The sequence below is a fragment of the Capra hircus genome, chromosome 19 (assembly GCF_001704415.2).
Source record: "Capra hircus breed San Clemente chromosome 19, ASM170441v1, whole genome shotgun sequence".
Classification (NCBI taxonomy): Eukaryota; Metazoa; Chordata; class Mammalia; order Artiodactyla; family Bovidae; genus Capra; species Capra hircus.
Window position 1 is genome coordinate 13,154,355 of NC_030826.1, and position 25,576 is coordinate 13,179,930.

Consider the following 25,576-nt stretch of genomic DNA (forward strand, 5'->3'; position numbering starts at 1 on the left):
GGGTGCCTTCCATTCCTGAAGACGATAGTGTTCAGTGAGTCAGAATTGAAGTCCAGCACAATGAGGCTTTTCTTTCTGCTGAGGGCTTCACTAAGCAGATGCTACACACAGTGGCATAAACCTCTGCTGCAACTTTCTGTGTTAACAAGTACACATACACCTACTCTTGTCAAAATTCAATACATCCTGCCTCCCTAGCCTCTCACTTTTGCTATCTGTTGAGGCATTAGATTAGAACTCCTACAAGTCCAACTGGGTCCAATGCTTGCATCCATCTTAATACCAAACAATCTAAATTTGGCAACCCCGGTATACTTAATAAATAATCATGCACCTTGTACGTTAAGCAAAATTTTTTGGAAAAAAAAAAAAGATATTGAATAAAACAGGAAATAATCGCATTTATCGCCAAAGGTCTACCCCATCTATTTATGGTGAACACTCAGGTAGAGATTACTCCTTCTAAGGGACCAGTTTTATCCAGGGATGATTTCTAAGGTTAAAATGAAAACATATCTCATTTTAGGCTTATTACTAGTGTTATCATTGTTGTTATAACTGTACTTTGGAAGTATAGTTAGAATCAGGAAGAATCTCAATGCATGGGGCAGAATATGACTTTACATCATTATTACCAGTGTTCTAGAGGAAAAAGGGATCTAAAGCCAAAAACACATGAGTCACGGGTTCTCTGTTACCTCCTTTGATGTTTAAACTCCCGGTTCTGATGGAGCCCTTTTATGAAGAAAATATCTCTCATGCTCACAACAGCACTAGATAAAATTACCTGAGCAGGAAGAACATACTAAAAACCATACACCAGTAAGGATCCAAATAAGAAAAAACATCAAGAAATATTTAAAGGCTTTTATCATAGAAAAATCTCAGAATCTCAAACATGCACAAAAATAGAGAAAAGAACCTATTCCTGTGTGCCTATCACCTAGCTTCAATCAACAACTCATAAGCAGTCTTGTCTCACCTGCACTCCCACACGCACATCCCTACATACGTTTGAAGCAGCTCCTAGACATTAGCTCATTTCATCAGTAACTATTTTAGTAGGCATCTCTAACAGAAGACAATACTCTTTTTTATAAAGCAAAATTGTAATACTGTTTAAAAAAATGTAAGCTTATTATCACACCTAAACAATTAAGGACAGTCCTTGCTGTCCAGTCTGTGTTCTCTGGCTAAAGAATCCTGCCAAGAGGACTACAGCTTCTACTTCAGTAAGACTAGACTACTTCTACCAGTGCCGCCTAGGCCACGCAGACCTTATTCAATACTGTTTAATGACCACCTCCATAGACAGTTGGTATTAGTGGGCACAGAGATTGTGGGGAGGGGAACCTTCAGGACTTGCCTCATTTCCTCCTGGAAGCCTGTTCATGTGAACCAGTTGACCTTGATCATCCAACACGAGCTCAGTGTACGTCAGTATGTCTGAAGGCAGAGGGGGCGGTGGAAGGAATGCTTGAGAGGACATAGATTCCCAGAGTTTGATCAGGGACTAAAGGAAGAGAAAAGTTTGACTAATCAGTAACAATCAGCATTTCAACATGGACAAAATAAATAAGAAAACATGGTCAATTTAGTTTTGCTCTTTTTTTTTTCAAGCATTCTACTGAGCGTCTCAATGTTAGACCAAATTCTAGAATTCTCATTCTCCATTAAAATAGACTTGTAGTTATTTTTCACATAACGTTTTTTACATGCCCCAAATTAGATGCTTTGCCAATAACATTAAAATATACTGAGGGATCATGAATCAGTAGGAGGCCATTAACAAACACAATGGACCTAACAATGTCCTGGGAAAATTAAAATAAAAAACCAAAGTGGCAGCAATACCTCTTTAAAAAAGGAAGAAAAATCCTAGAGAAACTTGGCTATAGAAGAATAACCAGGAAACTGACTGACACTCAGCTAATACAAAGCAAACTCAAGAACCCAAGAACCCAAGAACAGAGTTTCTACTAGAGGTTCAGGAGATGTATGCTCTGGTGTATTTTCAAAGCTACAGGCCCATACATGGGAATTAGCGCACTAGAGGTGGATGATTGTTCGTACATGTACAGATCAAGTCTGCTCAAATACGAGAGAACAGAGACACACATCATTTTTAAACCATTCTGATGTCCATTTCAAATTTCATATTACCAAAACGAATGTGGCATGAAGTGGGAACTAGTTCGGTTGTTTTTCTGCGTGACTCAGAGGAACATTTAAAACCAAGGTGACTCATTCATACCTACAAGTCCAAATCACTGTGCTTATGTCTATTCTATAGGATGAATTATATAGAAAGTGATTTCTGTTTATGGCGCCAGCACTAGGGAACAGACTCGACACTCAACTTATAGGCTGACAATACTAGTAATACGGAATGAAGACAGATATGTGTCGAGCCAGAGACCTTGTAAACAAATAGCTACATAATGGAAATCTCCTATTTCTGAATAATACAGGAATTACAAATAGACTATTTACTAAGACCACATATATCACTTTATTAAAATTCAAATGTGGTAACGCTGGTATTTTTGACTAGAAGACTTGGGAAAATTCTATATTCATAGATTTTTTTTTTTTAAGGACAAATTCAGTATTCTTTTGATACCTTCTTCTTTATCTGTTGCATTTTCTGCTGGTGATACACTTTTCTTGCCTTCTATTGATGGAAGAAAAATCTGCAGCCTAGACATGATTCACCATACAGATCAAAGGAATTTATTTTCATATGGAGGATGAGATTCATAATGTCGTATTTTCTCACACTAGTTTTTATTCCACTGTAATAAATCTCCCACAAAAGAACTGATACCTTAAACTATGTACCATGCACTCTATATCCATTTGTATATGTTATATACTGATTCTCATCATATTAACCTAGGCTATCAGTTAGAGACCTGGGTTATCTTGGAAAATGAGAACCAGAATTTCAAACCTCTTTTTGACTTGAATACAGGCTTTGGAAATAGACAGCTGAATGTAACTCCTCACAGAGGTCATCATAAACTACCATCAGATGTGCACAGTCTTCAGTTACTCTTTTCTATGCAACAGAGGCCTCTATCCTCACCATTCTTCCTGTTCATTCATAAAGAACCATCCACCATTTCAGCTAGCAGTCACAACCCCAGAAGAGAAAGAAGTGAGAACAGAGTCAAGACAATTCCTGCCTTTTGAAAGTGTCCTATTTCAGTGTAAGCTGTATCTGATGAAAATTCAGGAAAAAGCTTGTCTCTCGGGCACACGTCAGAGCCCCCGCTCCCAGGCAGCCACCTTTACCTGCCGAAACATTTCTGGGATGTCATATATGTATGTTGTCCCTAAGGACTGTGCCTGGAACCTCTTGGATTGAAGCAGGTCTTTGGTCACATACGGAGTGTTGATTAACATTCCATGTAATGGTCCCTGTTTGTCTCCATATGCCTGAAACATGATCTGCAAGAAAAAGAGGATGGCATGGGGAATTAAAAGACAAGAGAAAAAAAAAAAAATCACATGAGTTGCCTAGAGGGACTTTTTTTTCACAAATGTTATTTCTTGAAACACATTTTTGGTGAGTTGAATAGCTAAGATACACCTCTTAACACTGGGTACATGGTACTCTCACCTCTACAGATTAACCAACTCCAAAAAATGGTATGTAACCAACCACAAATCACATGCTCCTTCTCTCACTTTTGAATTAGTGGAAATCAACGAGAAAGCAGCAGAGTAAATTTCATGTTTCAGAGACAGACTAATAATGCTTGCCTGTCAAAATGACTTGAATTCCATATTCAGAAACGAAGGTCAACTAACCAACTAAGCAGTCCTGGTATTTAAGCTGAGGAACAGCTATGCACCAAAGAGAACTCTGTTCTATCTTCAGAGATAGAAGGCCAGGTCAAAGCTCTACCAGGTCACCTATGCTTTACAGTCTACTGACTCAGAAGGCACTTCATAAGTACAGTTAGCTACACAAAGGCTTCAAAGATTTGACACAAGTAGATGCTACCCATCCATCTAGCTAGCTGATTCTTGTGAGCTCATAAGACAGAGCCTTTAAAAAAGTATATATATTTTATTAAATATAATACACATACATTTATATTTCCCCCAGTATACTGTGTTTACAACTAGTGAATAGCTCCTGCAATACCTATATTTGTCACATTATAAAATCACCACACCAGTTTTTAATCACTTTAACTCAAATATTTCTAGAAGAGTACCTCATATTTCATATATTTAGATAGTTTTATTTGCTTATGAATATTTATAAGGGATGCCATTATTTCAATTCAATTAATATTTATTGAGTGCCCAGAGGTTGTATGACACTAAGCTAGGCACTTTATGCATGAATACATAAAACACAGATACCCAGTGCAGTGAATACAAATGGAGACTGGGAAATGAGGGTATGTGTGTATACCCACCTATCTCGTCGGGCCTAAAATATATAAGCTTAAGTCTACCATTAATGAACAGATTTGCAGGCCTGCTAAACTGGCACCAGGAGAGAACGAGGTATTCTCCTAAATCCTGGGTACAGTGCAAGTAAGCAAATCGTTAGCCCTTTAGATAAAAAGGAACAGACGTGTTCTACTTACTTGTCAATCAGGCCCTATTCTGGGTACACTCTGTTGTGGACTGCTTAAAGACCCACAGAATCGAGCTCCCAATCCTCTTCCACAGAGCTAATGATGAAAGTCCCCAGGTGGGAGGTAGAATTAGCAATGTCTTAGTAACGTGGCAGGCAGAAATAGAAATGTTTCAAGAGATCTGAAGTGTTAAGTGAGGCTAGGGTATAAGTATGTAAAAACTGGACTTAGAGGAGATAACCCAAGTCAAAATAAGGGGAAAAAAAAAAAAGAGAGAGAGAGAGCGCAAAAGCAATAGGTTCTTAAAACTGTTGGGTTGGCCAAAAAGTTTGCTTGGGTTTTTATATAAGATCCTATGGAAAATCCAAATAAACTTTTTGGCCAATCCAATACATTACTGTCTATTAGGAAAGACAAGACCAACAGGTACAGTTTTTGCAAGGTCTGGAATAAAGTTAGACCTTTTTGCTTAAAGGTCACTCAAGCAGCATAACTGTGTGGACTGAGAAAGCAGGGTGGAGACAGCGCTCTGGATACTTTCACTGCTGGTGGGAATTTAACGTGGTTAAATTAAACTTACACTTACTACACCCCAATAATTGTACTCATAGATTTACTCAAATGAAAACAAATCTACACAAATATTTGGAAATCAATGTTCACAGCAGCTTTACTCACAATAGCCCAAATTGAAAAATAAAACCTTGGATGCCCATCAACAGGTTGATGAATACAAAAATTTTGGTATATCCATAAAATGGAACACTACTCAGCAACAAAAAGGAGCACACCCATGATTCATAAAATAAGGATGATTCTCAAAAACACTACATTTACCAAAAGAAGCAAGACACAAAATAGCACATATTGTCTAACTTCATTTATCTGATATTCCAGGACAGGCAAAAATTACTCTGTAAAACTAGCAAGCAGATTGCTGGGTGGCTAGGGCTGAGGAGGGTGCCCTTACCTTTGACTGCAAAGGAGAACAAGGGAATTTTTGAGGGTGTCAAGTGGTCTCTATCATGACTGGGATGGTGGTCACAGGTGTGTGCAATTTGAGGATGAATTAAACTGGACACATAAAATGAGTGCCTTTTATTACGTCTAAGTTCTATCTCAATAAAGATGATTTTGAAATGTGTATTTCTCTCTTACACTGAACATTGGAAATCAATGGACTTATGTAATGGATTACTCAAATCTCCCTACTCTGACTGCCTGACATCAGTGCTCAGGATAGCTAATACCACAAAGACTATACAAGGAAAGTTAAATAAAATGAAACTCAAGCTAGTCAACCTTGCTTCTTGTTGACAGAAAGAATGAAAAATTATTCTTGAACAAGAGGTTGATAACAATGGATGGCCCTGGAAGTCTCTGAATGATAGATAACATAGATAACTGTTATAACAGATACCTATTAGATGTATATTAGATAGTTATCTATGTTACCTAAGTTAATTCCATTTTCTGCTATCATGGCCATAGTCATTAAAAATGGATAAAGTATATACTTTACAAATTCATGAACATATGTACATATTTATCACACATCTTTTACCAGAGGCCATCAAAAGGGCTTCTCCTGGAAAAAAATCTCTGATCCTATACAGTCTGCTCCCTTAGAACCACGGACTTATTTTTTGATGGCACAAATCAAACCATACAACAGAGAAACTAATTATCTGTCTTCTTCCATCATGGGTTAATTTCTTGAGAAGAAATATCACTTTTTACCTTTGTATCCCTACTGCTTGATACATCGTAAGTGGTCAATAAATGCTAAATTAATGAACAAAGGACTGAATGATGCGCACGGTCCTATGTTGTTTTAGATTCGTGTAACGACTCACTAGAGCACAGAAAGGGAAAAAATGAATTGCTGATAAGCATCAGGGAGGCTTTCGGAGTGCCAGAACTGAGTCAGAGGCTCTTTCGTTAGCTCCCTCCTCCAGCTGTGGGCTCTTGCATCCACTCTTGGTAGTGGCCACTGAATCTCAGCTGAAGAGCCTGAGGGAGACCCCTTTCTCTAGGGCTGCCTGAATACACAGGACCCATGGTAAGAAGGGAGCTCCCTCAGGCAGAAGGCAGCTCATTTGCTTTTCAAATACTTGCTGTGCCAAACATAAGTCACCTAGTCGTGCCTGACTCTGCGACCCCATGGACTCTAGCCTGCGCGACTCCTCTGTCCATGGGATTTTCCAGGCAAGAATACTGGAGCGGGTTGCCATTTCCTTCTCCTAAACCCTGAATAAAGGCATTTGTGCCTCTCATGCCCCTGTCACCACTGGCCAGCATGAGGGAAATCTCAGAGCTTTCTAATAAAAGAAAGGACAGGGGGAGTAGTTATGAAGAACAAACATATTTATCAAAAACATTAAAATCTCAAGTGGCCATCTTATTTTTCACAAGAAAAGACCTGCCTTGAAGCCATTGTAGAAGTTAATTAAAAACATCACTGCCCATGGAAAGCTTTGACTGAAAATGTCTTTAAGGTTGTCCTGAAAAACATCAAATGCCGCGAAAATTATTGAATACTCTTTCTCTTGCTCACCCCTTGCACTCTTGCGCGCACTTTCTGTTTTAACTGTTCACTTCTCACAGGATAGATTTTTCTGGCCATCTAAGTGGGAATCAAAGCACGAAATGAAAGGTCGCTCAGACAACTGTCCAAACCCAGAGTTTTAAGATTTGTCTTCAAAATCCTGGCAAAAAAGTCTTTTCTTACTGCTGTTCCCAGACTTAAAAGGACGTAGATAAAAACAAGAGACACATAATCTCTTCATCACCCAGTACATAGAATAGACCGAGATCTTGTGTACACATACAAAGGAGCAAGTTCCTCCTTTAACGAGAAGAAAGGCACTTGCCAAGTTCAGGCCAGAGACCTAAAATTAACATCCCAGTTCTTAAAAAGATGTGAATAATGGTGAACAAAACTAAATCCTGTACCACAGCCAATGGCCCAAAGATTTAGAAACTAAGGTGATCAAACAGATTAAAAGGGAATTCTCTGTTATCATAGAACCAATCTACTTTGAAAGTCACTTTTCATTTTCACAGTCTAAATTCTTCTACCTGAAAAAAAAGGTTAGTTTGCCACTTTGCTTTTTTATAGATATATGATACTCTGAACTCTCTGAAGGCAAGACAACGTGTATAAGTGGAACAAAGGGTAAACAAGATAAAATCTCTGCTTGATCTTGCTCAAGCTATTATTATATTATGTTGAAATTTCTTCCTTTGAGATATTTCCTATTTCAACAATTCTCCTTCCCTTCCTTGCCAATGAGTGGTCTAACTAGGCTGAAAACAGGAACAAGGACAAATCAGATCAGAGAAGACAAAACTGTTCAAGTAGCCCAAGAACCCTAAATTGCACAATTACTCTGGAGTCAGGTTCACTTGGCACCTGTTAGGGCTCCCCAACTCATGAGCAAAGGTTAAGGGTTTCAAAACATTCAGGATTATGACAGAGGCGCTGCTTATGAGGCAAATCAAGTGTTTCAAGTTCATGCAACCATTTAAGCTGAGCGAGGATAATTCCCACTAGGTGGAACAATGGATTTGTGAATTTGGGTCTTTCTTTAACAAGGACAAGTGGCTTTTCTCTGGGGGAACCAAGTCAAAATTTTGAGGAGCCTGCTTAACTACTGTACCTGTGCTGTCCTGGAATCAGTCACTTCCTTGTACAGGCTGATGTCCAAGTAATAGCCAGACTCATTCGTCAGGAAGAGGCGGATGGGAATTGCTTTTCCAGTTGGGGTCAGACGAATGTTGATTTTCAGTTCTGCCTGGAGGACACGCAGCTTCCACAGCCGACTTCCATAGCGCATCACCATGCTCCGCACGGATTCCTCAATCTGACACAGAGACAAAACTTAAGCGCCTTGTAACTAGCACCTGACTCAGGTCTGCCCATCTTTGGGAAGGGAGGAACGGGAACAGATTCTGGTTTCTGGAGATGTGTCCTCCATGTATTCCTTCCAGAAAGACACACAGTTTATCCCCAACCCTACTCTTACTTAGAACAAGTCAGGCACAATTTCATGCTGGCCTGGCACTTGAGTGGTTTCCTCTGGCTCACAACACCCAAATCTGCGCAACTCTCTTCCTCTTTCCCAATTGTATTCATATTCTATGCCAAAGATCTGCAATATCTAAAATTAGAAGCCATGGGATTTAAGAGAAGGCCCCAAATAAGAATAAAACCTCTAGTTAAACAGCTATTAAGTAGCATTTATATGCATGGTAACTATGTTTCATTGCACTTTCAGGACCTTAAATCAACATAGCAATTATCACCATGAGCTTTTTTCCATACAATTTTATTAAACTTTATAATATATGTTTCCTGGTAAATTGCACAAATTAAAGAAAGGCAATTTGTAGGTGGTGCTAGAATGTTCTCTCTAAACAGAGTTCTGAAGATAGGTCACTGCTAAGTCCAACTAGGATTTAATGAGATGGGGCAAATGTTCCCTCATTTTTCTTACCTGTGTACCAAAGCAGCTTAGTGGCCCTCATTTTTAGGGTTTGGTGAGTTATTTTAACCAAACGGCCTTAGATGTGATTTTTCCTTATTGACATACTAATGCAAAAAAGAATTTTTTTATTCCCAATATGGCTACAGGCAGCTAAGACATACTACTCAAAACAATGTTTTCTTAAATGACTATCTCTCTAAAATGCTTTCTCAACGTCTTAGAGAATTTTTTTTTAAATCTCATGCCATCCTTCATTTGTGACTCTTTGGAAGTATGTGCCACTCTTGTAGTTTATTTCTGTTCCAAAGAATTTCAGGTTAAAACGAGTTTCAAGGAGTTAACATCTCTATTCCCATACTTGCTTGTTAACCAAGAGATATCTATCCATCCTTTTTTTGAGGGAACAAAAGTCAACAATTTCTAAATACAGGAAATTGACAGCTATCTATGATTAGAAAGACAGAGTTAGGGCATATGAGCATTTGGAGTAGAAACAGAGAGGCTGACAGCAAAGACTCATTGAGGAATGCTAAGTCATATCTACAAATATATATACTGACAGAGTGTCCAGGGCACGTTTTAACTCTCCTAGTTTCATCAATCCTAGGACACTCAAGGGAACCTTTGCTTAAACCGAATAATGAGACTTTGTGAAACTCAGTAAGTAGCCCTGACCTCAGCTTTCCTGGCAGACAAGGCAACTAATCAGTAGTTCGAGTCTAGAAGAAAAGAAAAGTAGAAAATTATTTCTCGGGTCTTAGACACTAAGCTCAAAAAGCAAAAGTCCATGCCTACAATGGCTCTTGAGAAAGAGGTCTCCTATTCAAATATACTGGTTCTCCTATTCAAATTCCACAATATCATAAAAAGGTTAGAGGGAGTGGAAACAAGAGAGCAACCCTTTTATTACACCTGGGATAAAAGGTCAAGTACAGAGTCACCTTGCTTTCCTTCCTTAAATTATATGGAATGCATTTTAGAATAGAGCCTCAGGGAAGGAACCATACATTGTTATGTGTGGAATTCCATATCAACCAAATTTTCCTCTGTGGAAAAATACTAAAGAGAAATAGGTTAGACACTTTGGAAAGGTGTATTACTGCTCAAAGGCCATCGGATGACCAGTAAAAAGAGGCAGTAATTTTGCCAAAATGCTCAATAATAGCAAATTTAGTTATACCAGATGAGAAATCCTAGGGAATTAAACAAAACAGGACTGCTATCATGGTAAAATCATAAAATATCCCGTTACCAATGGAAGAAGAGGAAGAAGTTTTACATTTTTGTGCTGCTTATAAGTGACTATCAAGATAACATCAAACCACCTTCAGTGTTTTAAACCTTATACTTAAATGGATGTATTTAATTATATACAAATTATATCACAAGATTTTTAGTGGTTTATATCTCCTGCAATACAACGGACTAGATACACTTTTAAACTATATCTATGAAAGCAAACAAATCTATGAGTTAATATTTAATGATTACATTAAAATGTATGTATTAATGTATATTAAACATAATTATAAATTAAAAACAAGTTAAAATGTATGATTATGAAATTTCTATTCACGGCTAAGTCTCATGGTAAATTATGATTGCTTTTCAAATTTTTAAATCGCTGTGTTTAAAGATTATTTACTCAGAGATCACTACAGCAAGGGAGTCAGACACCATCACATGCTTTTCAGCAGAAACTCAAAGGCAGGTAGTGGAGAAGTAAAGCTTCATAGCAGAACAAAGAGACACCTTCAGTTTTGAGGTATGCTTTCAATGGCTATATCAAATTTTTGATAGCATCCCAGAAACCCAGTCCTAGAAGCCTTCTGTAAACTTTAAAGATCAAGGGTTCAGTCAGCTGACCAAGAAAGTACCTGTTTCCAGGTCCCAGTGCAAACACATAAGAATGACTCTCTCTGCTGTGCTGGCAGGTGCTGGGTGCAAAGCTACAGAGGAACGTACCTTCGATGGGTCCATGATGACTGTAGGGACAAAGTTGAGGAAGATGTGGTTGCAGTCGGTCCGGACATTTGTATTGTTAAAGGCGACTTCCAGCTCATCCATGGCTTCCAGGAGGAGCCGCTCCCCTTCATTTTGTAGATACTCAAAGGAAGCTTCCTATGCAGGAAAGAAAATCACCATCAACATTAATGTTTTATAGGGTTGGCCAAAAAGTTTGTTTGGATTTTGGCCAACCCAACAAGTCATAAGGCTGTTATGTAGATGTTATATATCTTTCTTCCTGGAGTCAGCCCAAAAACCTCGGGCAGCAGGGGCTAGCAAGGGTCAGATAGAGAGTTCCCACCAGCCCTTCCTCCTGCCTGTTCGGTACCATTTTCTTACAATAAGTGGAGACCCTGGGCACCCCCAGAGCTGCAACCCTAGTAGGGTCACAACTGCCAGACAGAGCAGCATAGAAAGGAAATCTATTTAGAGAGGAAAAGTCGCAGAAAGGTTATGGCTATGGGATGTAGGAACAAGTCACATACCAGCTGTGTACAGAAAGTACCCCCACTTTTAGACAGGTTTCCCATGGAGTCATCTCTAACTTTTCATTTTATACTCTATCATCACCCAAACTTGGTTTTTCTGTTCGCATGCTTTTCCTTCTCTCAAGCAAGTACTATCGTGCTTCCATTACCAAGAAAAATCAAATGAAAGGGGGAAAAAAAGCCCTTTATTGCACGGGATATTTACCTCTGGGAGAGTAGTGACTCTTAGGCTTCTGGTGGATATTGGACAACAGGATGACAGAGAACAAGAGCCTTGATTCAGGAGGAAGACCTGATTTTGAATCATGGCTGTGTCTCTGTCCCTTCCCTCAGAGATAACTTTCCATTAAAGTACAGCACCCGAGGTCTTCTCTGGTGGCCCAGTGGCTAGGACTCTGTGCTTCCACTGCAGTGGGCATAGGTTCGATCCCTGGCCAGGGAACTAACATACTGCAAGCCGAGTGGCATAGCGCCCCCGCCCAGGAAAAAGAGAGGAGAAAGTACAGCACCCACCTTGGTGACCAGATCAGAATGCCTGATGATTGCACGGACAAAGAACCTGTAGTCTGTCACTTCTGTGCCCACTTCCACCTTGGCCGCCCCGAGATACAAGTGCATCTTGTGATTGGCACATGGGATGGCCGTAAGGTCAAAATTTCTCATCCGGTTCAGCTCCAACTGGAAAGCTAGGGCAGGCTCCAGGTGACGATAGATACGATCTTCCTCAAACTGAATACAGGAATTGGAGGAAAGAACAGCTTACAAGAGACAGTTACAAAATTTTATTATGAAATTGTATATAAAGGAAACGCTTAAAAAAGAAACATAAGCCATGTTGTGCCAATGAACCAAAGGGGAAAAAAAGAGGAGCTACATACAAGGAAACTGCGATAACTGATGTAAGATTAGGCACTAGAGGCCCTGTTTACTTTGTAAGCTTTCATCATTTATACTTTTACAACTGGTGATGCTCTCCATTAAAAACAAACAAAAAACCCCCATCTATTTCCTCAGAACTCCTGTAGCATTTCAAGTCTTCATAGTTCATTTTTTTTTAACAATTAACCAAACTACTTCACAGTACTCTCTACTTCACATATCAGTGTTTTCGTTTTATCCAACTCATCTAAAACATGTACGGGCAGGGTCCATGTCTCACACTCTTACCATTCTGGCAGAGTGAAAAAGGACACAGGAAGACAAACGTTATATAATATTGAAAAATAGGTATTTGGCTATGGAATATCCTGTATCCATGCATAATTATTCATATTTCTTTTTAAAAATTGCATTTACATTCATTTACTCTGTGTTTTGCTGAAGCCAGACATATTTAGAGTACATCTCCATAGAGTAAATGAAGAGAGAAAGCCAAAAACATAAGCTAGTAATAAGAAGAAACCAATGTGGTCTGAAATTCTATATTTTAAAATTGAAAAATGCACATAAACAAGCCTTGATAAATGAAGTGTCTGTGGGTGACAAGAATAATCCAATTAACTATAGCAGTCCTTTCTTAGTACATCATTACTAATGGATGGTTTTGAAAGTTATCACTGTCTTTGGTAGGTCAGGAGATTACAGTGTTTCCTGAACCAAACTCTTTTGGAAGGGAACCTTGTTTCGTTCAAAGACATATGGAAGACAAAGGGAAGTATAAGTTCAATTAGAGAAAGAAGAATGGTAAGAATATATGGCACAGATATACTACTCTTGGGCTTTTAAGGAAAAAAACAAAGATTTAAAAAAAAAAAAGAGGAAAAAAAAATCAGTCCTTACCTTATCCCTTGCTCGGAACGTGAAAAATTTAGGAAATTCTCTCTGCATTAAAGAAGGAAGGAAAATGTGTCAGTCTTTCATAGATACGACCGAGTCTTTGGGGGATAAACACAGGGTAGAGAAACAGTCAAGCATCTAGAAGACAGTTGCCTAGAAAACACAATCCTTACCTAAGCTTAGTCTGGAGAAAAAGAATGATCCTCTGGGTAACCATCACTTTGACCCCATTTAAATTTGAGAACCACCACAATACTAACCCAACTAATAGCTACCCTCTTCTAGGGGGAAAAAGGGTATTTTTTTCATTTCCCAAGTGGAAAACACCTTCTTGGCTGCTACCCATGGCAGAAACTGGCACATAAGACCAATGCATCGTTATACTGCAGCCCTGCAATAGTAGTTACCGGACTGATTTCCCAAGTTTCTCCTTAAGAAACTCACAGTGTAACTCACCAGAGAACATAGCATCCCCAATCCATGCTTTTTTCCCCCCTCATTCACTCTCAAGTCGATAATTTCAAAGGTTTAAACAATAACATTTCAAGACAAAGAAAAGTGTGAGATGTTACTTTGGTCAGTAGCCCTCTATGTCTAGGAAAGAACAGGGTGGAACTAGTGAACATGCGATCATTAGGTCTCACTGCTCTTTTGCAGAGCATTACCCAAGAAAGCGACCAATTTACTAGAACCTTATTAATTAACAAAGATGAATTCAATTAGCAGAGTCCATTAGTTTCTGAAATTTAACTTATTAACACCAAATACCCCTGTTTCTCGGATGGGAAGCTCTACTGGCAGTGTTGGAATCAAGTCATTACTATTTGCCTCCATAGGAGGTTTCATTAAGGCATCGTCTTCATTATGAGCGCAATGTAATCAAACACTTATCGGTACAAGGCAGAGAGACCAGGACTGGCTGCCTAAATACCCCTCAGTGAACTTCAGGAACCATGAAGGAGACGTGAACTGAAAGCCTTGCGGGTGCCAGGCGCTCTCATGGGTTGACCGTTGAATGCTCTCAACAACCTCTCTAGAAGAGTACTGCCCCTTTTTTTTTTTTTTTAAAGTTTTTATTGTTGTATAGTTGCTATGCAATATTGTGTTAGTTTCTACTGTATGGCAAAGTGAATCAGTTGCACATATACATATATCCCCTCTTTTTTGGAATTCCTTCCCATTTAGTTCAGCACAGAGCACTGAGGAGAGTTCCCTGTGCTACAGAGTAGGTTCTCATTAGTTATCCGTTTCATACATAGTATTGTTAGTGTATATATGTCAATCCCAATTATTATGACCCTGGAAGGTGAACTTGGGTCTAACATTAGAGCCCATGCCATTTCATCTCTACCTAGCAAGTATAGGATGTTACCTATCTATTCTTCTTTTTAGTCCAAATTCCTTATTTAGAGGACTTCTCTTTCAAGAACATGTTTGTTTCTGAGACAAAAACCAAAAACCCCAGAAAATGAAATTAAGGCTTTAAGGGAAAAAAAGCCAAAAAAAAAAAAAAAGGCAAAATTCATGGTTCTTAAATTTATGGAAAACTTCTTGAATACTTTCCATAGGTCTTACACTTCACTTTAACTAGAACTTGCTCAGTTAATAAATCTTGTTACATTTTCCTTGGCATTTTAACTGGAAAACAGCTTCTAGGAGCTTGTTTAGCAAGGCCAGCAAACCACTTGTCCAGGCGTGGGTCTTCAAAAGCCCTTTGAAAGTGGATTTTACACAGCACTGATCTTTTACTGATGATGTTTTGTCCTAAATAATTCTCTAATTCCCCTGAACGACAGTGAAGAGCATGGGGATGACTTCAAGGTTAAGCAGGAAGATGTTGAGCCAAATTGTCAGTAGATTTCATGCTCCAGGCTTGATACAGTCTAGTTTTGGTTTTATTCTCAAGAGGTATGGCTTTCAGAGCATTAGCTAAAAAGTAACATGAGTCAAAAAAGAGGGGTAACAAAGTCCTTCCATGAGATTTTTCTGAAAGAACAGTCAAGGAAAGTAATGATACAATCTTTTAATCACATACTCTTCAATTCCTCCTTAAATTTAATTAATTCGTTACCTAAAATAGTTACTTAGTATACCATTTATGCAAAAGATGAGACGACGTGAACAAATGTTCTTAAACTTTTGAATAAATTTTTAGTTCCACAGTGAGGTCCTCACTAAGCACAAAGCATTCAGAATAGGAGATGGCACAAAATTCCATGCAATGGTAAACCAGGATTAATGAGCAATTCTCTAAGTCAGGGAAAGACTTTTGTAGAAAATTGCATTTTTTTTTTCACTCAAAAGTCACAAAAATACAGAAAACACAGAAAAGAAGAAATCCCAAAGTCTGATTATAGTTTCAGTAAATTCCTTCATCCTACCACATCCTCATACAGCCAATTTTTCCACTAACGGCATTCAAGCTTATTCCGTCACTAATGTAATTGCTTTCTAGGCATTCTACTAGTGTTATGGGCAAATATCATAATTGAATGTACACAAAGAAAAACCCTCTTAGTGTTCTGGTACCAAAAAACAAAAGAATGCAACGTTTCTCTGGAAGAAATTATACCCCTGCTGTGTTCTAATCAGCCAACCATCATCAAGACAATCAAAATAATTTGCCTAAATTAGCCAATCAAGACACCCTGCAAATCAGAGAATGTGAAAACCTGCATCAGAAAACATCATAGCTGATTATGATACTAATAATCGTGTTAAGAACCTAATGAGATGAAGAAATGGGAAGCTTGCTGGTGCAATTCTCTTTTACCTCAACATGCTGAGAACTAATTATATAGGCTGTAATTAAAACAAAAACTCAAACCAAACCTCCTGAAAAACTAATAGTTGATCCACTAGCTAACAGAACTGCCAATTTTTTCCTAGCTTTATTGAGATATAATTGACATATCAATTTTTTTTTAAAGAAATGAACTACTAACCATGATAACAGTTTTCGATAGTGGGCTCTTCCTTCAGGCAAAAACAATCCAAAACATTTAAAGTGGGAGTCACTCACATAAAAATCAGTAAAACTGCAATTATCTCCTAGGTGATTTATAGCAGAATTTTTTAAAATCTCACGAAATCTTACAAACAAGAAACAAAAGGAAACTACAGGTGGAAATCTGATTTTGAATCTCATCATGGTTTCTGGACCTAATGCTCTGTTTGGGCAGCCAAGTATAAGAAAAGATCTGAGAAACACGCATTTTAGCATCCTTAACAAAACTTTGCTGGAAAAAAAATATGCAAAGCTTCTTAAAGTATACGACTTATGTTAGAATTAAACAGCATCTTCTGCCGCACTTTTTGGAATTCTAGATCTGAATATGCATGAAACGAACAGAGACTTAGTACTCCCTAAAACTGGAGAACAGCAACTTAATATAGAAATTCAGAGTCTTCTTTTGCTTTCAAGGCCTCAATTTTTTTTTTTTAATATGAAGAAGATATTTACAAGGATAGACTTGCTTTTCCTCAAACTTCCTATTTAAATATCAATGTTAAGCATTGATAGTCACAGTCCCATTATGGGTATTTGCTTTAATTAGATGATTATGGAAACAGACTCAAACACCAAGACTCCTTAATGTTGGTGACTACTGCCTGCTCAGAAGAATGGTCTCCATGTAGAGCCAAGACACTTAGGCAACAGCAGACATTCTGGTGGACAGATCTCCGGGGACTGTGTTGATGAAACAATATTGGAAATAATTCCAGCCTTTGCTGCCATGTGAATAAACACCTAATATCCACACTCTCTAGGAACCTCCACCCGACAATGTTCTGGTCCTGAAGCAGCCCACGAGATGACGCCTATGGAACAGAATGGCTGCCTCCTTCCACAACAGTCATGTTGTTCTTGAACCAAACATGGTAACCTTCCTCCTCTCCTTGCCCCCTCCCGCACGTGTCTCCTCTTCTACTCAATAATGTGGGGATTTTACAGTGTAGAGCAGGGGAGGCTGCATACATAACAGTTGATTACCAGGAAGCCGGAGAGATCAAGGGATTCATCGCTAACGCTCCCGGAAAGCTTCCTCTTTTTCACACCACACTAACTAGGGGCAAGCGCACGTCGGATGACATGACAGAGGCCAAGCGTCCTTCAAGCCACCACCAGCGGAGGAGCTCAGAGCAGCAGCATGATGGTGAGCCCCGGATTCGTACAACTCCTGCCAGGGCTTCCTGGCTATGGCAGATCCTGGCCAGAGTTCAGTAATAGTCACCCTTGCCCGCTGCGTAATGGCTAATCATGCCTCAGGGGCCTAACATAAAAACACCCCAACTCCTCTGCCACCCAATTCTTCAGGGAAAATCCAGTCCATACCTGAACCTTCATGTTCTCTGCATCCTAAAGCTACGTTTACTACACTTATGACAGATCAAGTCACTGGACAATTGAACTGATTTCCCACTTCATGCCACTATAAATGGAAACTGGACAATGAATGATCGGGAAGACCACCTGCTGGGCTCATTTCCAAGCAGATCTTGCTTATACATGTCTCTATTCAACTGAAATCTGGAAATATTAAGAGAGCAGGGTGAAAAAAAATGTTTTAAAGCTGTTAGATGTTTTCTAGGACAAGATGTAGATTCAATGATAAGAAAGTGTCCCAAAAAAAGTCCGTGACAATTAATTGCTTTGGCCTTTAACAAAAAATTCAGTGGAGGGTTTTATCATAGAATGCTGATTATAGAAAACCAGTTAGTATGCAATAGACATGAAGACTCTAAGGAAAAAGGAAAACAATTGCACAAATTCAGTGTTACTCCTCAGAATAAAATATATTCCAAAATCAGTGATGAAAGAACAAATTAGATTAGCGCTTAAGAACCTCGCCCGATACTTTTTCTAAATCCAGGGCCTGGCTCTGGCATGTCTACCTGAGTTCTGATCAGCATCTACCAGCCACAGTATTTATTTGCAGATTCTCATACTCTATCCCCAAGTATCAATTTTATTCTCTAAGCTCCTGATTTTTCTTCCTAAAGCCCCGGGGTTCTCTTTAAGCTCCTCAGACTTCTCCACTGCCTCCTGTCTCCTATCTACAGTTATTGATTGATATATATCTGCACTCTGCTTGATTTCCTGACATCAATAACACAGGGGAATTGTGGAGTCCACAACATTTCCTAAAGCATTTCAGAAAATCCTAGCTCTTTAGCCTGCAGGCTAGGCTCTCCTGTTTCTCTATAGACTAGACCAACAAGGTGAACTGTGGAATGGAAAATAGAATGTCAAGTGTTAAGAGACCTAACAAACAAAGGGGCAATAAAACCCACCCACACACAGGTCTTTGAGTTTAGGAAGTCCTTTCCAGCATCCCAAGTGCTACCTTCATTACAAACAAGTGAGCAGGGCTTGAAAACTAACTTAATTATCTTGATTGCTAAAAACAAAATAAAATTCTCATCAGAAACACTAAGACTTCGTAAATATCCTTTGGAATCTTACTTCACCATATCAGGAGGAATTTTTAAAGAAATATTTTGACGACATTCAGCCCTTTGAGAAAATGACATCCTGACTGCAAACTGGATTTTTGACCTCTCTGCTATAATGATACTCAGTATGCTCATACACAAATACACCATGGTTCAGATACCAGGTTATTTAGTGAGTTCTCTTTATTCACATTTTTCAGTAAAAATTTAAAACTCATAAATATTAATAGTCAATTTGGTTACATGGGAGAATCAGCAACTTAATTTTTATTTCTTTCTTCCTGGTGGAATTAACATAAGACAAAAACACTAACTTGGGCTCTGTTAAGGCATTTTAAATAATAAATGACTGTTCTTCAGAACTGGCAGATCTCAGTAATAGAATCTGAATCTATCTTCGGTAGAAGTCAAGACCTCAAGTACGAGTGGCAGTCTTTGATTACTGATTCACTGTGTGCACAGAAGAAATTACTAGTTAGCGCCTGCTTCTACCTTATTCATTTGGATAAATGCATGTGCTCACTCTTAACTATTTCTCAGAGATACACTGAGAATTCATTATATGGGGAAAAAAGTGGGGGGGACCCTTTAGTCTGAATCCTCTGTAGAAGACCTGAATACCCATTCTAATACTTTTTCAAAGTAGAGGGACCAAATATCAGACCAGCCCTTCTAAAAATAACCAGCAGCTAACAGATAAAACAGTAAGTGATCTTTCATCACGGTTTCTCTTACTTACATGAAATCTCTGATCCACTTCATAGTTGACCTGTTTCCTGAAATCCTTGCAAATGAAAGACATAAAGGAAGGGAAAAAAAAAGCAGGAGGCAATTAGAAATAAAATTTTAAAAGAACTGAGTAAAAGGAGATGACAAACTAATGGTTTTCTTGATTAAATTTATACTGAAACAGTTATTCCTTTACATAAATTCTACAAGTAAGTGTATGGTTATAATCCCATTTTTCACTTTTAAAGTTCTAGAAGCATCATAAGAAGTATTACAGAGGTACATAATTCACATGCCAATACCTTTTGTGCAACCAGGAAAGTAAGGCGTCGGATCCCATGTTCAACCAGGGTAGCTTTCTACAAACAAACACGTAAAAACAGAAGATACATGAGACCTCCATTCATCCTAAATGTTAGCCTATTCAGTCCTCAGAAGGCCCTGATTGGGCTAAGCATTCTTTTTGGATATCTGTATCTTGACTTGGCACCTTCAAACTTGCAAATAAATAAGTCTCAACCTGGCTTCTTGGAATGAGTCTTACAGAATAGGTTTTATATATTGATCTGGATGAAATGGGAAGAGAACTCTGTGGAGGAGAAAGGGTCATATGGGGTCATCTAAATTCTCTAAGGACTCATACATATCAAGGTAGACAGTAACACATTTTCTGCTTACAGAAACTGCACTGTTGGGCATGTATTGAAATATGAAGAACAAGACTGATACAGAAGCTAAATGAAATCAGGTAGAGGAAAAATAAGAAACTTCCACAAAACAGGAAACTTAAATCCTAAATTGTTATTTAGACTATAGACATCACCTATCATCTGATACAGTATTCCTGGAATTCAACCTAACAAATTCTAACCTTATTAATTCTAAAACATTTCCTCCTTATTTTATAGGGAGGCATTTTTAAAAGGATTCTGTTTAAAAGTTGTTAAAAACAATGTCTAATGGGCATTTAAATTCAGTGATTATTCATATTTCTGCTTGGCATAGGCAAGCAGTATATTAGAAGTCAACAGGGACTTCCTTGGAAGGCAGTGGTTAAGACTCCACACTCCCAAAACAGGGGCACGGGTTTGATCCCTGGTTGGGGTACTAAGATTCCACATGCCTCATGTGTGTGTGTAAGACACTCAGTTGTATTCGACTCTTTGCAACCCCAAGCACTAGAGCCTGCCAGGTTCCTCTGTCCATGGTTTTTCTTCAGGCAAGAATACTGGAGTGGGTTGCTGTTCCCTTCTTCAGGGGATCTTTGCAACCCAGGGATTGAATCCGGGTCTCCTGCATTACAGGCAGCTTCTTTAGTCTGAGCCACCAGGGAAACCCTACATGCCTCAAGGCATGGCCTAAAAAATAAACAAATAAATAAATAAAAATAAGACGATATGGGCTGGGGTGGGAGGTGGGAGAGAGGCTCTAGAGGGAGCGGACATGTGTACCTATGGCTGATCTATGCTGAGGTATGGCAGAAACCGATACTGTAATTATCCTTCAATTAAAAATAAATAAAATGACAAAAACACCATGGTAAAAAAAAAATGTTAAAACAAAAAAAAGAGAAGTCAACAGAGACTAGCAGTTTCAAAACAGTTCCTTCTGTGAGTCTTGGGCCTTGGGCTCTAAGCCTTCCTATAGTCTGTCCTGCTCACTCATCTCAAAAGGCAGGGACAAAGCAACAGATAAATGAACTAAGTAAAAGAGATGCTCTTAAAGGTCCCTAATAAAGAGGGGCTACCCGGCAACAAGCAGAAAAGCAATCCCACTTGTTGGATGACCTGAAAACATACATGAATAACACCAACAGAAAAACTATGCCGACTTTCACAACTCACATCCGGATTTTACTTTGATCATACACTTTGCTTAACTCTAACTGAGAAATATATTCATAAACCAATTCTTAACTTTCTTGGTAATATATATATTTTAAATCCAAACTGGCTGCCCCTATAAATAAGCACATCCCTGGGCCATTTCCTCTTATTTTTCCATTTTTATTAGGGCAATTTTTAGTAACAAAACTAATCAACAGCATAAGCAAAAGTAGAAAAAATTAATTTCCTAATAATAAATTCCTAGATCAAATATAAATAAATTTTGGCTTCACTACATTTAAAAATGATTGGTATGGGCATCGTACTCACTAGTGTAAATAACCAAGTGTTGATACTATAATAAGAAAAGAAAGGGAGGAAAGAAGGGAAAAAGGGAGGAGGAAGGGATGGCGGGAGAAGGGGAGGGAGAAGAGGAGAAAAGGGAGGAATAATAAGGTGGGGTGTGGCAGTGGTGGTTCTCTGATTCTGTATGCCAAGGTATAGAAACATTTCTTCTGACACCAACAAAGAATTCCACTACAGCCAACTCCTTCGAAGATAAGCATCAATAGCTATGTTCCGGCAAGGGAAGAAAATAACTTTAATAATGCCATGATTTAAAATCAAAATTGTTATTGCTTTAAAAATTCCACAAGTGGCTAACAATAACAGCAGAGCAACAGGATTCTGATTACATTGTAATAATGCGGGGCTCACAGCAAGTCCACAGCTATTACCCAGCGATTAGGCGTCAGCACCTGGAGAAACTCCATTTACACTGACTGCTTCAATCTCCTCCACAAGTCATTTACAAATATATGATCCTAATTTCTATGAGAGAAAAAAAGACATGCTGGGACTAGAAGATTATTTGGACAATTTGGATCAACCTATTTGATAGTTTAATGTGTGCTTTAAAAAAAAATTTTTTCTAAACTGCTAGAAGCATGATTATGAAGTGAAAAACAAAACTAGTTATCACTTCAGCATTTTTTTTAAACTGTTTTTGTTTCCTTTTATTTTTTTTTTTTCAAAACAAGTAGGTGAAAATGTTCAATATTCCTGGATGAGCACGGTACGTGACACATAGCTTCTCTTGGACTGTTGACGTAGTCTACCCTTGCCCTACTGAACAGCCACAGGCAAAGATTCTGGGTTTCTCTGTGCCTCAGTTTACAAGGCCAGTCAAGGAAAAAAGAAAATTTCTTATCATCACTTAATGTTACAAATAAACATAGTGAAAATGGAGAAACTGCCTCTTTAAATCAGTGTGTGCTAACATACAACACTTTGATCTGATTGTAATAAAAAGCCTAAGTGGAGGCTGAAACAATCAAATGTGGGGAATTAGTGCTCAAAACCTGGGAAGAAACTGACAGATTACTTCACCAAGCACCAGCACCAGCAGCCAAGCACAATACTAGGACTCTCCCCGACTCCCTGGCCACTGGTCTCAGGTCAATTTTATGCAATGACGCACAAGTCAAAGGCAAGACAGGAGGCAGATTTCTCCTCCAGAGAAAAATTCCCAGGCATGGCCTCCGACTTTGACTTCTCTGGAAGGACCTTTCCGCACTACAGCCCCGCATTCCAGTTCACGTGCTGCGAAAGCATCGTGGGGAAAATGCTAGGACACACATTAAGCACAAATTACCATCTTTTCCTAGGTATTGACCATTAGCATGACAGGATGTGAACACCTATGGCACTAATTATTTACACTGTTGGATTTTAAAAAATCTATCGGACATCACTGATGGTCCAGTGGTTAAGATGCCATGTTTCCAATGCAGTGGATGTGGGTTCAATCCCTGGTTGGGGAACTAATATCCCACATGCCACCAGGTGTGGCCAAAAAATAAAAAAAACTATTGAGTTCCTTATGACAAGCACTATGGGCTAGATGCTTTCCATTCAGAGAGCACACGTGGTAGGGAAGGGCAGCTGAGGAAGGGTACATTGGCATCTATCATACAGCACAGACAATCATTTTGAACCTTAGACTACAAGCATCTGAATGTATTGTTTATTAAAGTACCTAGATCTGTGCCCCCTAGAGCTGGTATAAAAGCCTTAAACTCTAGTTTTTTTTCTCTATCACCTACCAGCTGGTGATTAAAGGGCCTTAACCTCTCTGAGCTTGAGCTTTTCCCCACATGTATAGTTGGAATAATTCCCGATTAATCTAACCCCATGGGATTGTAGTAAGGTGTTAATAAGTTAAAAAATTTATACAGATGGTCTTTCAAAATTAAAAGTATTACTGACCAACTAGAAATCCAAGGGAGGAAAATACATCTTAGTTAAGGCTACACAGAGAAGCCCTCATAAAAGAGGGAAAATTGGAGACAGTTCTTAAAACAAGCAGGGTTTAGATAGAAAGGGGGAGGGAGAGAGAGGAAGGAGGGAAGGAAGAAGGAAAAAAAGTAGAAAGCATTCCAGATAAGGGGAGTTGAAGAGAGCACGCAGACAAGGTAGATGAGACAAAGACCTGGGTCTTCTCACGGAACAGCAAAGGCTAGACTGTGGGCCTTCATTAATAGGCTAATGTTAAACAGTAAGGCAAGGAGGTGTCCGGAAGGTAGAGAGAATCACCGTTGAGTGCAAGGGGGCACCGTGGACATTTATTTTTGTGCCAGCCAGTAGAATGGAGACTATCTGGAGGGGACGTGTGAGGATCAGAAGTAAACCTGTCACGATGACTCAGGAATGAGGTGAGGAGGGGTCTAAACTAGAGAGATGGTAGTGGGAATTAAAAAACTGAAAAGAAGGGGGTTGGAAGCGAAAGGAGGAAGGAACGGGCAGGGAGGGAGGGGTAGAATAAGGGAACTGCAAACCAGAGAAAGAAGTCAATGATTTCTGAATGACTGGGGACAAAGGGCTTGGCTACTTGAGGTTATTTTTGTTCCTGTTTAGTTTTTTGGTGGGGGATGTGAGAATCAGAAGATGTGAAGGAAAATGATGGGAATTCAGGCCTTGACTATGGAGCGTGATGTCAACACAAGATACCCAGGTGACATAAAATTGAAAGGAGGATGGAACTATAACTGATATTTTCAGGGCTGAGAGGGAAAGACATAGAGGGAGCATGAGGGGAGCTTGGGCCTCGACATGTGTGGTTAAGTCATCAGAGGAAGTTCAGCAGGTGAGGTTCAAGACTGGAGCTCTGGAAAAGATCCAGCAATATAACTTCTCTTCCTTAAAACATTTTGAATATTTAAGTTCTATACTTCTTGACATAAAAATGATATATATTTCAAACTATTAAATCCCTTTGGAATTTTATCCCTAGAGGCAGAACTATGTCAAAGACACAGCCATTATCAGTGATAAGGCCTTATAAATAGCAATTGAGAAAAGGATGGATATGTCACACAGGCTGCAGGAAAGGGGCCATCGCCAGTGTCCATCCACATGAAGACTTACGTTTTGCTGGGTAAACTCTCGGAACATAGCTGCTAGACTGTCATCCTCGATGTCACAGTCTGTTTTGATAGCCACATTCAAAATGTGAATTGGTTCATCCCTGGGGACCTGTAACCCAAGAATATGACACAAAGCACTCAGGAGGCTAGCTAAGACGGGGGCAGAGAAAAGTTACAGTACTTGGTAGGATACTAGGAAAAGAGACATGCCCCCCCTTCCCAGAATATTTTTGGGTTGCCCACTTGTACGAATAAGAAAATGAAACCATTGCCAACACCCACAATGGAGATTAAAGCCACCTAACTTTTAAACAATAAGGCGGCAAAGGCATTAATTAGAGGTGGCCCCAAATCTTAACTTGCTATCAACTTGAAGACCATTGTCTCAACCTTTTCACCGATAAAATGGGAATGAAACCATTTGCAACATTTCTTCAGATAATGTAAAGGAAAAGGAGGAAAAGAAGCTATCTGAACATATTCCCATGTTTTTTTTTTTTTTTCCTATTATTTCCTAACAATTTGTCAAACAGAGGAAGGATCAAACCATTATGGGAAAATAACCTGGTAGGGAAAAACCAGGACCAAGTGTTTACTGAGAAATGGAAAGAAGGGTTTAATAGAAGGACAAAATTTTAAACAAAATGCCTATTTTCTTCTGCTACCTGAAGCCCACCATTCATTGAAAATACAAAATCACTGCTCTGCAAACATACAAGCCATCCATGATCAAGAGTTAAAGCAACCAGAGCTCAAGTCTTTGAAGCAATATTCAGA

At 38.9% G+C, this 25,576-nt stretch overlaps 1 protein-coding gene across 7 annotated transcripts in view; it reads right to left on the reverse strand.

Moving 5' to 3' along the window:
- ACACA (acetyl-CoA carboxylase alpha) overlaps positions 1-25,576 on the reverse strand; it is a 287,918-nt gene that overhangs the window by 90,378 nt on the left and 171,964 nt on the right. For all 7 annotated transcript variants that reach the window (XM_018064168.1, XM_018064170.1, XM_018064174.1 and 4 more), the window contains 9 exons: positions 24,801-24,908; positions 19,851-19,907; positions 19,559-19,603; positions 13,366-13,407; positions 12,100-12,315; positions 11,057-11,212; positions 8,264-8,467; positions 3,298-3,453; positions 1,367-1,513 (listed from right to left, as the gene is read on the reverse strand). In XM_018064168.1, the coding sequence (XP_017919657.1) occupies positions 1,367-1,513; positions 3,298-3,453; positions 8,264-8,467; positions 11,057-11,212; positions 12,100-12,315; positions 13,366-13,407; positions 19,559-19,603; positions 19,851-19,907; positions 24,801-24,908 (1,131 nt within the window). The remainder of the gene's footprint in view (positions 1-1,366; positions 1,514-3,297; positions 3,454-8,263; positions 8,468-11,056; positions 11,213-12,099; positions 12,316-13,365; positions 13,408-19,558; positions 19,604-19,850; positions 19,908-24,800; positions 24,909-25,576) is intronic.